This window comes from Stigmatopora argus, chromosome 13 (genome assembly GCF_051989625.1).
Source record: "Stigmatopora argus isolate UIUO_Sarg chromosome 13, RoL_Sarg_1.0, whole genome shotgun sequence".
NCBI classification, from domain to species: Eukaryota; Metazoa; Chordata; class Actinopteri; order Syngnathiformes; family Syngnathidae; genus Stigmatopora; species Stigmatopora argus.
In genome coordinates this window covers 8066131-8082243 of record NC_135399.1, presented here as the reverse complement: position 1 = coordinate 8082243, position 16113 = coordinate 8066131, and the positions used below count along the sequence as shown (strand labels likewise).

The 16113-nt window shown below is 39.2% G+C and overlaps 2 protein-coding genes across 2 annotated transcripts; one reads left to right on the top strand and one right to left on the bottom strand.

Moving 5' to 3' along the window:
* Window positions 1-231: 231 nt before the first annotated feature.
* gcc2 (GRIP and coiled-coil domain containing 2) lies at window positions 232-15282 on the bottom strand. Its single transcript, XM_077617287.1, has 24 exons — window positions 15143-15282; window positions 14964-15048; window positions 14807-14886; window positions 14610-14714; window positions 14028-14484; window positions 11290-13040; window positions 11103-11163; window positions 10905-11005; window positions 10706-10804; window positions 9548-9667; window positions 8405-8569; window positions 7969-8073; window positions 7475-7637; window positions 7205-7305; window positions 7051-7128; window positions 6824-6961; window positions 6464-6585; window positions 6183-6359; window positions 5881-6089; window positions 4811-5014; window positions 4205-4344; window positions 1807-2008; window positions 1060-1129; window positions 232-821 (listed from the first exon to the last, which is right to left on the bottom strand). Exons 1-24 carry the CDS (start codon window positions 15233-15235, stop codon window positions 818-820), a joined length of 4830 nt encoding a protein of 1609 aa, XP_077473413.1. The 5' UTR covers window positions 15236-15282; the 3' UTR covers window positions 232-817.
* Window positions 2851-3818, top strand: tmem223 (transmembrane protein 223). The gene has a single exon (XM_077617288.1). The coding sequence runs from the start codon at window positions 2986-2988 to the stop codon at window positions 3730-3732; it is 747 nt and encodes a 248-aa protein (XP_077473414.1). The 5' UTR covers window positions 2851-2985; the 3' UTR covers window positions 3733-3818.
* Window positions 15283-16113: the final 831 nt, after the last annotated feature.

The window sequence follows — 16113 nt, the reverse complement described above, 5'->3', positions numbered from 1 at the left end:
GCCTCCTTCCTGGCTATGGGAGGGAAAAGATGTTCTGACAGCAACATACTGTTACTCATGGAAAGAACCTCCTTTTAGAATCAGATATTTTATCCCATAAATGAACAGAAAAAAACGAAGTGCAGTTCCAACATCCACTGCCAGCCACTCCAGTTCAAATACATTCACAGAAGGATGAAAATGGCCACATCACACTGAAAGAATTAAGCTTAAATGAAAAAATACAGGGAATCTCAGTGTTTGATCTTTATTTTACAATGCATCCGGAAGGAATCACAATCAGCTGCCACAAAAATCAGAAAATAAAGTGATCCCAATCACATTTTGTATAGACTTTGATTATAATGAAGTAGCAATTTAGGATAAACAAAAAAGGTTCAACAAAAAATAAATAAGATTATCATGAAACAATCAACACAACAAGAAACAAAATCAAACAAACTTACAGGTGTTGTTCTAGAGAAATATAAGCCTTCAAAAATCACATTACCCAGTAGTTTCTGATAGGCATTTCGTTCCAGAAAGCCTTTTTTGTTGATTAGAAAACATAATGCCACAAGACCATTAGGTAATTCCTAGTTTTTTTTTAAAGTGCTCAATACGCATATGGAATGAAACAAATGTTCAATGGATAAAATAACACATTGGTTAAGGTACAATGCTGAGGGGGCCCAGAAGCAACTCGCAATAGGCTGATGAGTACAAATGACTAAAATGGTCCCTTCTAACCTCAAATGAAAGATGACAAAAGACGTGCATTCTTCAGATAGATTCAAGTTTTATAATGCATCATGAGCTCCACCTTCTGGAAGAGACTTTAGCTGTGGTAGGAATAAATTAATAAATAAATCACCAGTCTTAATCTCACTGTAAAATCAGTACACTATCTACCAACTTGAAAATTGTTCTACTTTGCCTTCTAAACAATAGTGAGAAACATTTCGATTTCCGTGGCCTTCACCATGTTTGTCATCGTAAATTCCTTGGTCCTTTTTATCTAACCGTACAAATTAATGAGTGAAATCATGCACCCTTTCCCGACCTCTGCTATAAGTTTACCTGATCCCTGACCAGCTGTGGAGATAAGATCCCCAGCCTGAGCCCTGACTCCCAGAGGCTTCCTCCTCACCTGAACAAGACAGAGCAGAAAGTTTGAATTAATTACAATCTCTGTATTATTACCAAACAACAGTCAAAAAATATCATGTGCGGTCGATTGGTCGCTGGTCTTTTGGTCGCCCGGAAGGTAAGTGATAATTACCATTTAAATCGTTGCTCAAATTCCCTAAATACAAACTGGCGACCAATCGACCGTGTACCGACTGACGTACCTTCCTAAGGGGACAACTCATGTACATACAAACTCTTCTACACTCACACGTCGGCTCAGTGAAACTGCTCATGGCCATTGTTGGCTTTTATTGATGCGTAGACCGTGTTGTTTTACCTTGTTTTGTCGCCGGTCTTTTGGTCGCCCGTTGTCGCGGTCGGGGCGACCAAAAGACTGACGACCAAACAAGGTAAAACAACACGGTCAACACATCAATACCGGCGACCAATCGACCGCACACGCGTCAGTTAGGGTCTTAACCAGTTCTCCAACAAAAAACAATAAAAGTCCGGGAAATTTCGAGCTTTTCTTTAGCCTAATAATTAATAGGGAATTAAGTATGACTAAATAGTAATTCAGTTTGTTTTTAGGGAATTTGAGCAACGATTTAAATGGTAATTATCAATAACCTTCCGGGCGACCAAAAGACCGGCGACCAATCGACCGTGTACCAAAAAATATACATTGTGTTTTACCTTGTGCAATGGCAGCCAGTTTGCTTTTCTCCTCTGGGCTGAGCTGTAACAAGGTCTGAATGACAGGAACTAGCGCCTGCCTCTCGCTGCCTGGCCGAAGGAATATGAACTGCAGCAAAACGTTCTTTAGATACTCCAGGTTGGCAACACTCTTCTCTCGTTCCTGGTTACGCTCCAATCGGCGTACTTCACTCTTCAACAGCTACAAAATTAAAATATATCAGCAACATTTATTATTTTAGTGACGTGGTATAACTGTTGGGGGCAGGGTTTGAATACCATGTTAAAGAAAAAAATATTACACACAAATGAAACAAAGGAATCATGCAGTGTGTCAATGATTGTTATTTTTCAGAAAATATTGATGTATTTCAATTACTAAGTTTATTTTTCTGGGCTACTTTCTAGTGAGGCAGGGGTCGGATATAGTTACTGTATGTTTCCTCCAGTGTAATGCAAAATAATTAAATTAAATATGAATTTTAAAAATAACAGTGAAATTGCGAAAGGAAACCACATAAAAATTATGAAAACATCAAAAACAAACAATATACCTGCAGTTCTTTCTTAAGATTTAAGTCATAGTGTAACATATCATCACCATTTTAAAATAATCAAGTCATTATTTTACAAAAAAGAAATTGGGAGGTCAAAATCATCTGTTCATGTTGCTGGCCACCTCCGGTAAAATTACCAAAATCCCCAATTAAAAGGATTGTGCCCTTCTGATTAATATTGTTTGTAAATATCATGAATGGTTCAGTTCTTTGTGTTTCCTGAAAAAGATGAAAAAATGATTTATGTGATTATTTTAAGAGGGTGATGATAAGCATAGTAATATATGTACTTGTGGTAATTTCAATGTCAGTCATTTGTATTGTTTTCGGTGGTACTTAGTTACCATTAATAACTTTACTTGCAATTGGTAGATTATTCATTATTCAAAAACTAACAAGGAATTCAAGGGATTATAAAAGGCAGCAAAATTGAAAAGAAATAATTTAAGAAATTTGATTAACTGCGCTTTCCGTAGTTCCACATGACGTCACAAACAACATGGCGGCGCCCTAAATAATGGAGGAATCGTTTACACAGCTCGTAAAATCGTGTTAACTCGCTGTATAATTCGTTGCCCATTCGCTTTATTTTTTTGATAGATTACGTCTACTACCTTAAAAAATGAGTTTACTCCGAATTTGCGGGACACTATGTCAGCTCCGACCGATCGCTATCCAGCGAAGGGAGGCGTTGCTGCGGTCAAAGTTTTCCCTGAGCGACATGTTATTCCGTCCTGCCCATGTATATTTTGCCGGACCGGGGCACCGTATTCTCGCCCACCGCGGCCTCTGTACTTCCACTCAGCTGTCCAGAGACATCACGCTATTCTACCACGACAGGACAGCCTTCTTCCGCCTTCTGTCCGTCTTCTGCGGGGGCCAATTGGTTTTCTGGACGTACCTGGCCCACTTTGCCTACACCGGCCTCAGAGACACGGGGACCAAAGCTCGGGACTCTGGGAAAACAAAAGCCCCCACCAGCACCGCCTTGGCTGGGATGTGGAGTTTTGAAATGAACCTGGGCTCCAACATGTGGAGATATGGCTTTACGCTGGGATGTGGGACAATAGGAGTTGGCATACTGGGATTGGGAATTCTGTTCTGTCGGCGGTCTGTCTCTCAGGTGGTTCTACATCAAGGGGGAAGGATGGTGACGGTGACCACCCAGTCACCACTAGGAAAGGGCCGAGGCTGGAAAATAAATGCCCCGTTGTCCCAGGTCGCTTGTCACGCTCACAGACAAGAGTCGCCCTCGTTCATCCCCCTCAAAATCAAGGGGCACAAGTTCTACTTTCTACTGGATAAAGAAGGCACTATTAAGAACACTAAAATTTTTGATGTGACTGTAGGGGCATACCGACCTCTATAAAATGACTTCTGGCTATGCAAGTGCCGATTGTTGTAAAAATCACACTGAATGTGTTAAAATGATTAAAAGATTATAAATAAATGTGATTTTCATGCTTTTTCTTAAATAGGAAATGGAAGCATTTTCTTTGTGTCAGCTTAAGATGTGATCCAAATTAATGTATGTGTTGATATAATTAAAAAATAAACATTAGCAAATGGCATGGAATGTTTATACATACAGGTCAATCTAGTTTTTGTAGCTTAGACATCGAGTCTAAAAATGAGAAGTTTTTGTTGTTAGTGAATAAAGTGGGTGTGGTTGGGGTTGATGCAAATTCTCATTTAGACACTCAAAAGTGAAAAGATTAAAATATAGAGACAGACATAGGCTAGTATCTGCACTTAAAAACAACCAATTTAGATTACCTTTTAAAGTTACCTTACACAATTTACATTTTTGACATTTTGAGTGTAAAATTTGTTGCACTTACGTTAATCTGCTCCATGAGAACAGCATTGGTAGCCTCGGTTTCATGCAGCAGGCTGTTCATGTGTTCAAGACTGCGTGTGGCTGTGTTCAGTTTGAGAATGAGCTCATCTTTAGTGGGCTCCACAGTCCACTCAAATGGCTCTGGAGTACAAAAAAATGACATTAAAAAAAAATACTAATCAGTAGACCAAATGTTCATATTAGTAAATTAAGAGACTTTAAATGATTTTTGCGAGGTCTTGAAGCTCCAAGTATTCTTTATTGTGTTTCTTTCTGCAAGTAAATAATGTTCATGGTTCCTCACAGTGCTTTACAAACCTGGTGTGACGCTAGGCTTCTCTTGCCTCCCTGTCAGTTGTTTGTTACAACTATTTCAAGATACTTTTTTAAGACTCAACGTTTCAGTTTTGTTTACAAATGGCGTATTGAAACACTAATGCTATAAAAACACAGTAATAATCATAGCTTCAAATTTTCATTTATTTTTTCCCCAAAATAACCATTGTGGCATGTCACAGGGATTCTCTCCTAGGAATTTTCTGGAGGAATGTTGTAGAAGTCCACAATGCAATTATGAAGAAATGTTATAGCTGTGGTTAGAACCCACCTTGCTTTGGGTCCGGTGACGTGAGAAGGTGCTCCAGAGAGAGTAGTGATGCAGGAGAGGCGCTTTCATTCTCTACAGTCTCCATGCCTTCACACTCCTCCCTAGCCATCGACTGAGGCTCATTTGGGGCCACTACCTGGTTCTGGTCTACAGTTTTGCGCTGAGCATCTGTAGACTTTCTGCTTGACTGGACCAACACCGAGCCTTAAAAGGACACATTTAAGGTGAGGCAGAGCGTCAATGAACTTTCATGACCTCTTCATGAAGTAATCCCACTCTCGACCAGTAAAACAAACACATCAAGCATTAAGGAATCATAAAATTCAAACTGTCTGACTGAAATATGACTTTCGTAAAGTCTAACTTGGACCCATATTCAGTCTGGCACGCATGCGTGAGTCACTAATGATGTGTCTTGTCCAGATGGCACCGTGAGTTGCTCGCCACACTGAAAGGCGGGGTCGCAGCAGAACACTGTCACCGACACCTTACATTTCCAAGCCCTTGCTGGATATGTGTGTATTTTCTGTTTTGATTCCACTCAGCAGCTGTGTGGGAAGTGATGAATGAGCTTCCAGCTGATAAACACTCCCGACTTGCCATCCTCACTTCTATCTTGCATCATTTTTCTCACAGAATTAACGAGATGGAAAACCTGAAACTTAGATTTCCTTGGGACCAGTATTATCTCCTACAGCAGGTGTTGCTGTCTTTGGTCTGTTGTCAAGTATAATATATTTTCGGGCAATTATTTACTCGTTCAGCCACTGATGATGTGCGAAGTCAAATCGATTTTGACTGGGGGGCTGGTAGCAATGATTTCTAGCACCGTATTTTGAGCATTCTGAGCCAGTCCTCCCAGTTTAAATGAACTGGATGTTAATCGTTGACAGTGGCAGGCATTGGGTTAAGTACTGTTATTAGGGGGCAAGAAAAATGATTAATAATAAAATAATTATAGGTAAGAACTGGCAACCACATATGGATATTACATAAGACTACCCATTTATATGGAAGAAAAAAAAAGAATATTTATGGATTACTTTCAAATTGGTCTCCCATATACTCACTATTCTGATTCTGCAAGTTGAACAACTGCTCCTCAACACGAGTGAGCTGAACCTGCAGCATCTCAACTGTGGCGCGGTGTTCATCTTGCAGCTTTCTCAACAGCTCCCTGTGCATCTGTCGCTGGGTCTCGATCTGGGAAGATGAGTCAGCTTGAGCCTGTGCCAGCTCTGACTGCAGATCCACGTTCTGCGACTGCACTGACAGCAGTCTAGAGTAAAGGGAATGTGAAATGAGGCTTTACTATCAACTATATACTATAAACTATAATTAACATTAGGTTTCTACGTGTCATTTTTTTTACCTTTCACGGAGCTCCACCTCTTTGCTAACATTTTCCTGCAAAATTTTGTTGTGTCGTTCCAAAAGAGTGTCGTGTTCACTCTGGAGCTGCTGAAGCTCTGCAGTGCAGATCTGGAAACTCTGCTGACTCTCTTCCAGGCTGGAAGTCAGCTGGTTCACCTGAGTTAATAACTGCTCCCTGGCACACACAAATCCTTTACATCAGTCATCAGTTTTATTTTTTTGTAGAGCCTATCATTCTAATCAAAATATCTGCTGCTTTTATGCTGTTTCAAATCTTACCTTTCCAGCCTGACAGTATCACTTTCATTCTGTTCATTGAGTTTGCTTTTCTGCTGCTTTAACACATTATGTACTCGGACCTTATAACTCTCAAACTCCTCAGCAGTTGCTGCGAGCTCAGCCTAAAGACAACATACATAAAGTATGTCAATTGCCTTAACAAGATTTTATTTTGCATTACAATATGGATTGTTAGTTTTGGAACACATGTAGAGACTTTGTATATAAATGTTGAAGACTGAATAACAACATTTCTTTAAGCAATTGGTTAGTGTTTTTTTTGTTTCCTAGCGGCCCAAAATCATGTCTTGTATATAAAATAGTAAACATGTCAAAGAGATTGTAGGAATGCGTATGTACCTTAGCAATGTCTCGCTCCTGCAGCAGGCTGTCAATTCTTTGCTGCAGAGATCTGTTGGTCTTTTCTTGCTGGTCCAATGCTGACGTGAGCTGGTCTTGCAGACGAAGGCGCTCGGCGCTCAGGTCACACACCTCGACCTGACAAGAAAAACAAATTTTTAAAACATTTTAATTTGGTATTTTTCAAACTAATTTGGGAATCGGGGATGTTATCGAGGCGGTGTTACTTTTGTGCTTTCGAGTTGCTGCTGGTTGGCCTCCAGTTCGCCTCTTAATGAGGCCTGCAACACTGCTAAGGAGTTCTCCTGTTTGTGTAAAAACTTCAAATGAAAACACACACACAAAAGTAAGACACAAACATATATTATAAGACAAACAAACCTGCTGCTTGGCATCAGACAGCTCGGTCTTAGTTTTCACCAACATCTGTTTAATGTTGGAAGCTTCATCTTCTGCTTGGTCCAACTGTGACCTTAAATTTTCTGCACAAACAAACAAACTCTTTGGCTGCCATTGATGGCAATAGACATCAATGGAATTACAACAGAACCATTCACAGCCAGTCCTTCCATTTTAAATGAATTGGGCAAACTACATTCACAGCAGAATTAAAAAAGAGCCTTATGATTGGAAGTCTATCATCACACTTACCAATTTCTTGTTTGAGTGTTTCCTCCTTCTCGGTCAGTGCGGTTATTTGAGCTTTCAACTCCTCAGAGCACACGTCTTTTTCTGAAATTTTGCTATTCAGTTCTTTGACCAAACGTTCATAGTCGGCCATCTCCATGCCAAGCAAAGAGTTCTGCTGTGCCTCCTATTTAGAAACAGATGTTCAGTAATTCCCATAATTTTGTGGTGTTTATATAATGTCTTGCATTCAATTAATTTAAGGATAAAAAGTTCTCAAAAGCACAAAGTCTAACTTCCCAGCACCCCTCATGTTAACCTGTTACGTCAACATCTGAACTAATGAAAAAGCATCAGATTGTTTTCCTCTCTGCTGTGGGCGAACATATGCTGTTTCTTTTTCTGGAGAGCTACTGCTGTAGCTGTAGGCCAGCCATCAATGGTCACAGCACTTGACTAGAGAACTCCTCAGAGACACAAATGTCTCAAAAGCTGTGTGTCTTAGTGAATTGTTGTACCTTGCGTAGCTGCTCCAATTCTTGGGCAGTCTGGGTTGACTGCATTTGTTGCTTGCTGAACTGGGCTTGAAGCTCAACCAAATCCTTTTTAGCTTTTGATAGATCCTAAAAGGGACACATGAATATGAAATCTTTACCAGTGCTGTTTTTTTTTAATTCTAGAAAATGTTCTTGTCACTTGTTTGAATCACCTTGTGTTTCCAATATGGAGTTATATTTCAAAGGTTATTATATAGTATTTTTAACTGGATGGGTTGTGTTAAGTGGGGTATGGTAAATATTAAAAATAATAAAATAGTATATGATACTGACTACTGAAATGTTTGGTCATTTTACTCCTTTCACTCAGTACTGCAACAAACCTATTTAAAATTCTAAGTGAATCCTAAAAATGTCAAATGTTTACCTAATAAACAAAATTTGTATTAGTTGCTACCTTGATTTTCTGTTCTTTCATTGCCCTCTCTGCCACTAGATCTCTGTCTAGACTGGCTGATTGCTTTTGCAGTTGCTGAATCTGCGCTTCGACCTGCTTCACCATGCTCCTGGAGGTCTCCAAGGCAGTTAGCAGGTCCTCCTTCTCACTCCTTAGCAACTCAACCTGCAAGGAATAATTGTAAAGAAATAATAATTTTGAGGCGTGGGGGTCCATATCTTTGTACCTAACACTTTGGGTCATGTCGGCCACAGAAATCTCAAAATTTCACTCCCAGATTGATGTAGCATATTCACAGTATGTGTTGTGGTAGTAAAATAATTTTATGTATGTATTAAAAACACACAATTATGGCACTAGACATCCAATCCAAAGAATGGATTAGATGTCAATGAGGTAATACTGTGGCCTATATGACCCAAAACGTGATGCCCAAATAGGTGGACGCCAAGTCTTTAGGAGGCTGTTTTTTATTTAAAGTATAATTTTCCCATAAGGGTGAAACTATTTCTTCTAAAATGAGAACCTAAATGCTGATAAATCCTCAAAAACAAATGAAATGCTCCAGCTGGAAAATGCTAATGAGCTTCAACATTCAACATTTATTTAAAAAAACACTTGAAAATCATTCATGCTAATCTGACAGCAGCAGACTCTGCGGGCTCTCTTCTGCAAGGAACACTGAACCAGCAAGAGCCATCTCCTCATCATCTGTCAGCCAAACATTGACACTAAGGTTGGTAAACAAAGATGTCCAGATGTACTCTAAATTCCCTGACTGCCTTCCAGTCAGCTTCCACCCCCCTGAGACCAATGAGCGCACGCAAAAAGAAACCTCCTTAGGCGGCAGATGGAACCTTTACTGTGCTCCATTTACCTGCCTTTGCTTCTTACTCCAAATAGACAGTTATGAGTTTGGGCGAAAGGAGCTTTCAGTCTATATAAACCAAATTCCTCCCAGGCTCAGCCACTCAAATCTGATGGGCCATTTGTGAGCACCGCACTGCCAAGCATAAGTGGGCAAAGTGTCACTGGCTGCAAATAGGACTAAAAGTGATATATGAAAGAGTTTTCAGAAGACCAGTTTGAGCAGTTTGTCCATGGTAATGTATATGTAGGAATTAAAACATGTTTTTGTGTTACCTGTGAGACAGCATTGCTGAGGTGTTTGTTCAGGTCAGCAATCTGTCTCTCTGCTGCTGCCACCTTCTCTTTCTGTTGATCCAGTTGTTCCGTCTGCTTATCGTAATCGATCTGTAGGTTCTTCACACAAACACCAATGAGCCAAATGAAAAAAAACTATATATGTGCCTTAAATATAAACTCAATTATGTTTGAGTCAGGGACACAGCGATCATTAGGTGCGAATCAGTGATTTTGTTTATATGGATGGTTAGGAAGAGGGGGCTGGTAATGGAAACTGCTGGGAATACTCTAATTTTACTAAAATGGATGATTATTTTTTTTGTCACTTGGGGGACATTATGGATTTGATTGCGGTTTACCTAAGTTGAGATGCACGTGATGCTATATTACTTAATTATCGTAACTTGAAATTTGAATCACAACATGAATTCCTAAGAAAAGTCTCAATTGTAAAAGGAATATTTGTAATTGAATCAATCCCCTTTTAAATATTCTCAACGCATTGTATAGTGCACATTGAATTCTAAACTTAATCCTCTATATGACAAGTGACTATTTCAGGTAATTACAGACGCTCCCCTACTTACGAACGAGTTAGGTTCCGAGCGATTGTTCATAAGTTGAATTTGTTTGTAAGTTGATTCAGTGCTATATTTTGTATTATAATTTATGTTTAAGGCCTATATAAGTATATTGAAGGTTTATATAAGTGCATTTGTATGTTTAAGGCTTGTATAAGTAACACGTATGTACCGTTGTTCGTAAGTTGAATGTTCGTAAGTAGGGGAGCGTCTGTACAATAATTTGAAAAAAACTACATTAAGTACTATATAATATAATACTCTAAAGTTTAGCTTATTATTATTTCGGAGTATTAACAACAGATATCCAGTTCATTTAAATTGAGAGCACTGGCTGTGAATGCTGCTGTTTCAATGCCATTGACAGCCAATTTTGATTGGTAGGTGTGGAAGCAATCCTCGCCCAGTCATTATGGAACAGATGTATAGCGTGGTTAATGATAGCCTATGAGTTGAATGATAATATTTATATATAAAGGGTTTTACTTAAGGGGTAGAGACAGTCCACAGGTCTGGATGACCGGTGAAAAAATATGATAAAATGTGAATTACAGTATGCAAGATCAGAAAATACCTTGTAGCCTTCAGCACCATGAATGATGTCCTTCATTGAGATGTTAACCTTCTCCTGCTGTTCTTTTAGAGCACCTATTTCTTCCTTTAGGCTTACAACCTGTAAAAAAAATATTAAAATAGTCATGGACTATAAACACCTCTGGGACAGAGTTCATTATAAAAGCTTCTTCAGGTGAAACATTATTTAATGTAGGTACCTCTTTTTTATTGGTGTCCAACTCCTTTTTTGCTTTGACAGCCACTGCCTTGATTTTGATTATCATCTCATCCTTCTCTTTGTTGTCCTTCTCCAATTCACCTGACAATAGAATGCACTAATTGCTGTTTACTAAACACCAGAAACGTTTTTTTTCTGTGTTTCTGCGTGTGCCTGTTATGAAAATGTGTGGAAATACCGATTTTCTCTGTCATTTCCATGGCTTTCTTTTCATCAGAGGAAGACGTAGAAGCAGAATCCTGGCAGGAAAAAAACGGAAATTGAGAGGAAGAATTAGAATACAAATGAAATTGCTTTATAAAACATTTTCCAAATAGCTCACATAAAAAAGCATACATGAAAGTAACATGCAAAACTACACTGACCTGCAGAGCAGCAATCTCAGCCCTTAACTGAGATATGAGTGAGTCCCTGTCCGCCAGCTGTTCTGTGAATTCCGTGCGTTCTCTCTCTAGAACGTCAATGTCGGCCTGTACTTTTTCCTCCTTCTCTTTGGACATAATAATTACTTGGGACTGTAACATCTGATTCTCGGCACACAGCTTTTCATTTAATGACCTTATATCTTGAAGGTCTTTCTGCAGCTCACTGGCGTCCCTCAGCATTTCCTCCAAATTGCTCTTCAGCATGTCCCTCTCCTGCTCCATAGCTTGGAGTTCCCTCTGATCTCCTTGGGCGTCTTCTAGACCAATCCTTAACATATTTCTCTCAGTTTCCAACTCTTCTACACGTACTTGGAGTACTACCAGTTCTTCTTTTGCCATATTTAGTGCTTCAGACTGAGCTTCAAACTCTGCTTCTTCGGTGAGAGAAGTAACCTTAGCTTCAAGATCACCTTTTTGGAATGACTGTTGCTCCAGTTGAGCCTCTGTGGTGGTCAACTTGGAGCCTAAAAGTTCTTGCTCTCTCTGGATTTGAGAAAGTGTGATTAAAGTCCCTTCTAGTTGTTTATGAAGGCAGGCATTTTCTGAAGAGATATGTTGAATTATTTGTTCTGAAGAGGATACCGTCTCCTGCAATTGGCTAATTTCCTCCCTCAGGGTTGCCTCAATCTTGTCCCTTTCTTCCTTTAAAACCTGAATGTCATTCCCTCTCTCTATTTTCAAAATGTTTGACATCCTTTCTGTCTCTTCTTGCAGTAGTTGTGCTGCCTGCTTCTCTTCTCGCAGGTTCTCAATGTCTTTGGCAATTTCATCTTTAAGCTCCTCCATTTGCCCCGCTTGATATTGAAGCAGCGACTGTGTTCTGTCTCTCTCTTGAGTCAGTGTATTTACCAACCCATTTAGATCTTCAATTAGATTCTCTTTTATCTGGAGCTGAGTGAGGATCTCTTCATTTTTCCTGGTAAGGTCTTCAACAGACTGATTGAGCTCCTCAAGTAAGTCTTTTTGTTTCTCTGTGTTGTCAGCAGAGTAGCTCTCAAGCTGGACTTTTAGCTCTTCCACAGTCTCCATTACATGATTTTTCTCCTCTGTAACCTCTACGACTCTACCCAACAATTCCTCATTCTCTTGGCTGAGTTCCATAGTCTTTCGTTCAAGTTCCTGCACAGCATTTGCCCATTCTTCCTTGATGGCTTTATATTGATCTAGTTCTGTTTCCACGTTTTGCAGTATTTCTCTAAAGTCATTTAAGTCTGCCAGAGCAGAATCCCTCTCTCGGCTCAGGGCCTCACACTGGCACCTCAGCTTCTCTAGCTCATCTTGTTCCAGTGTTATTTTGTCTTGGACCGACTCTTTGGATTCACCTGATGCATTTATCTCGGGGTCAACATTTGTGATATTTAACGCAGGTGTCGTTGGGTCGCTCTCCCGATTCATTTGCAGCTCATTGATTTTGAAGTCCATCTCTTCTCTCTCACTCTGGAACTCATCCTTGACTCTCTCCAACTCTGCCTCCAGCTCACTTTTAACATTAGTGAGAAGGGTGAGCTCATCTTGTAACATTGTGTTCTTAGCATGGAGGTCCTCCAGAGCAGCCTTCAGTTTTGCACCATCTGTCACATCACCATCAACACGCTCAGCTTGACTGGATGCAGACAGCGCCAACATTTTGGCAATCCCTGAACTACGACCAGGTTCTTCATCTTCTTCTTGGACATCCTGGAGGTAGCTATCTAGATGAAAAAAAGGGGATGTTAATTGTCAGGCACACAGGAGGTATAGTTGGCATGAATCTGGCCCGCGAACGAAACTGAATTTGACCACCCTTGCTCTAGATCACTTGTGTCAGTAGCGGCCCGGGGGCCAAATCTGGCCCGCCGCATCATTTTGTGTGGCCCGGGAAAGTAAATCATGAGTGCCGACTTTCTGTTTTAGGATCAAATTAAAATGAAGAGTATAGATGTATATTAAATTTCCTGATTTCCCCCCTTTTAAATCAATAATTGTAATTTTTAATCCATTTTTTCTGTGTTTCTAGTTCAAAAATCATTTTGTAAAATCTAAAAATATTTTTAAAAAAGCTAAAACAAACATTGTTTTAGATCTATAAAAAATGAATATTCAGGGCTTTTAATCCAGTTCTTTTCATCCATTTATAAAAAAATATATCTAAATATTATATCTAAAATGGTCTGGCCCACATGAAATCGAGTTGACGTTAACGTGGCCCGCAAACCAACCCGAGTCTGACACCCGTGCTCTAGTCTAGATTATCAGGTGAAGAGGAATTTTTATTTTAGGTTTGCTTTTCCAATGTGATTATTTCTCAATACTACTAGATCACATCAACAGCACCTTAGTAGTGACAATGAAGACTATGGATTTCAGAGAAAAAAAGATTTACAACACCAAGTGACTAGCACCCTACACCACTAATAAAATGCCCTAGTAAAGCTAATTACTACTAGTAGAAACTAATTACTACCACAAAGGGTAGTTGTAGCTACTATGAAAAAAATGATGGCCCACCCATAATGATATTTTCTGATGTTCTCTTTTTTTAACCTGTTGTGTTCAGCTGCTAAGACATGGAGAATGAGTCTTTTCTGATTTTTTGCATTAATGGACTCATTTACATATGAAAACTGAGTCAAGAAATTGAATCATAACATTTTTAGGAACTACAGGTGTCTTATATGAAGTAGCAAATTTGGTGGTACCTCTAAGGGCCAGCTGCTCACTCAGCTCTTCCTGGAGCAAAATAAGACGCTCCTTTTCGATCTCACAATCCTCCTCCAAAGCTCTCAGCTCTTGCTCGTGCTGCACGCTTTTCTGAGTCAACTCCTCTTTCAGGTTCTCCACCTCCTGCTGAGCTTCGGTCAGCTGATTCTGGTAACTCTCTTGCAGCTCAGCAATCTCCTTGGAGTTTCTCTGTTGGATCGCTTCCAATTCAGCTTGAAGAGTTTTAAGCTTAACTTCCATGGCTTCCTCAGTTAAGCTCTGTTTCTCTCTTTCGCTGGTTAATTCCCTATCATTATCTTCTCGCTCTTTCAATATTTTCTGAAAATATGCCACTTCCTCTTTGTGTTTATTGTTGGATTCCTCGAGGCTGGCCTTCAAAATGTCAATTGTCCTTTTGTGGTCTTCAATCACACCTCCAAGTTCGGTGACTTCATCCTGCAGTGTTGACAGTAGAACTAAGCTCACACACAACTGCACCAATCTTTTGTACTTTAAAATGTATGCATTCATATGCAACAATAAACAATATAGACAGGGTGGATTTGGGCATTTAAGTTTACCTTGGCAAGCTGTTTTGCCCGCTCCAATTCTTTACGAGATAATGAAAGGCTTTCCTGGGTTTCTGCCTTCTCCAGTAACAACACATCCATCCGCTCAGTGAGTTCCTGGCACACCCATTTCATATACAGTGTAACTTATCAAACATATAACAAAGCTAGATTTACAGTAATGTCATTCAGCTTTGAAACATTCCAACCTGTATTAAAGTAGAATCCTCAGAAGTTCCCAGATTGTTTTTGGAACATTCTTTGAGATCTTCAACTTCTTTCTCTAAATCTGAAAATGCATATCAGGTTAAGTGATGCCACAGCAGAATCTCATTATCCCAAGCACCAAGACAAGCATTTTGTCACCTGCGCATCTGCACTTCATCTTTTGGAAAGACGCCATCTGCTTTTTGGTGAATTTTATAAGATCATCTTTGGAAAGTGTGTCCAGCTATGTGATCGGCAAAAGCAAACAAATTGACAATTTTTAGAACTCAGTTCGCAAATACAACGCCAAATATGCTTGATTCAATTTGCAAAATAACCTTTGACTTGGGAGCACCAACAGGCGGTGTACTGACAGATTCAGCTGCTGTGCCACCAGGGCCCTGTGAAAAAATAATGCCACAATGAGTCATATGAGTTACAATTACACCTCATTTAGTGAAATGATTTGATTTTACAGTCACATCTCGTCAAAACAAAGGGTCAAAAGCACTAGGACTAACCACTTTGGATTTTTTTGGGCAATGATGGTTACTACATTGGGTATAGTAATGTTGTATTGACTATGACTATTTAACATAACAGAACCTATTCACTACATACTCTGGAAGTCCCTTCTGACATCCCTTGAATTGCTTGACTTCAAATTCAGAATCCAAAATCATCTGCACAAGTTTTAACAGTTGTGTTTAAAACTATCCAACTCCCTTTGCAGCATACTGTTATATGATATTTGTTTTATTTTATTCATAAGCAGATGGATAGTTGATTTCTGTGCCTTTCTATTTAATTGTGCATGTCAATTGATTTCAGGTGAAAACAATTATTGGAAGCAAAATTTCATATTGAAAAATATATATTATTTTTATAAACTCTTGAAAGAACAAACTTGAGTCAAACGATCTTGAAGTAAGAGTACTTTTATAATTTTAAGATACCCAACCCACCTGTTTGTGAGCACCTCAAATTTTCATAAATATTTAATCATATAAGTCATATTATGGTAAAATATTTAATAACACGTCAACATGACAACTTGGCCCTGACTGTAACTCATCATCAATCATCGACGTCACATTAGCCAAGCTTTCACACGAGCCATTAAAGCTTCTTGACCAAATTATGGAACTTCACGACTTTCTTAATCACGTTATTGCAGAACATCTTCGATTGAATCTATTGTTCATAATTTCACTCAGTGAGATTGTAATAATGAATGTCGCTAAATTGCACCATGCAATTTGTCCACTTACCTCCATTTTATCCCGAATTGTTTAAAATCTCCCAAAAT

Excerpts from the sequence above, each read along its gene's own strand:
- tmem223 (XM_077617288.1), top strand. The coding sequence starts at position 2,986 with ATGAGTTTACTCCGAATTTGCGGGACACTATGTCAGCTCCGACCGATC.
- gcc2 (XM_077617287.1), bottom strand. The coding sequence starts at position 15,235 with ATGACTCATTGTGGCATTATTTTTTCACAGGGCCCTGGTGGCACAGCA. Across the intron at positions 14,485-14,609 it reads GGGCAAAACAGCTTGCCAAG|GATGAAGTCACCGAACTTGG; the intron begins GTAAACTTAAAT and ends TCAACACTGCAG. Across the intron at positions 5,015-5,880 it reads CAACTTGCAGAATCAGAATA|GCTCGGTGTTGGTCCAGTCA; the intron begins GTGAGTATATGG and ends TGTCCTTTTAAG.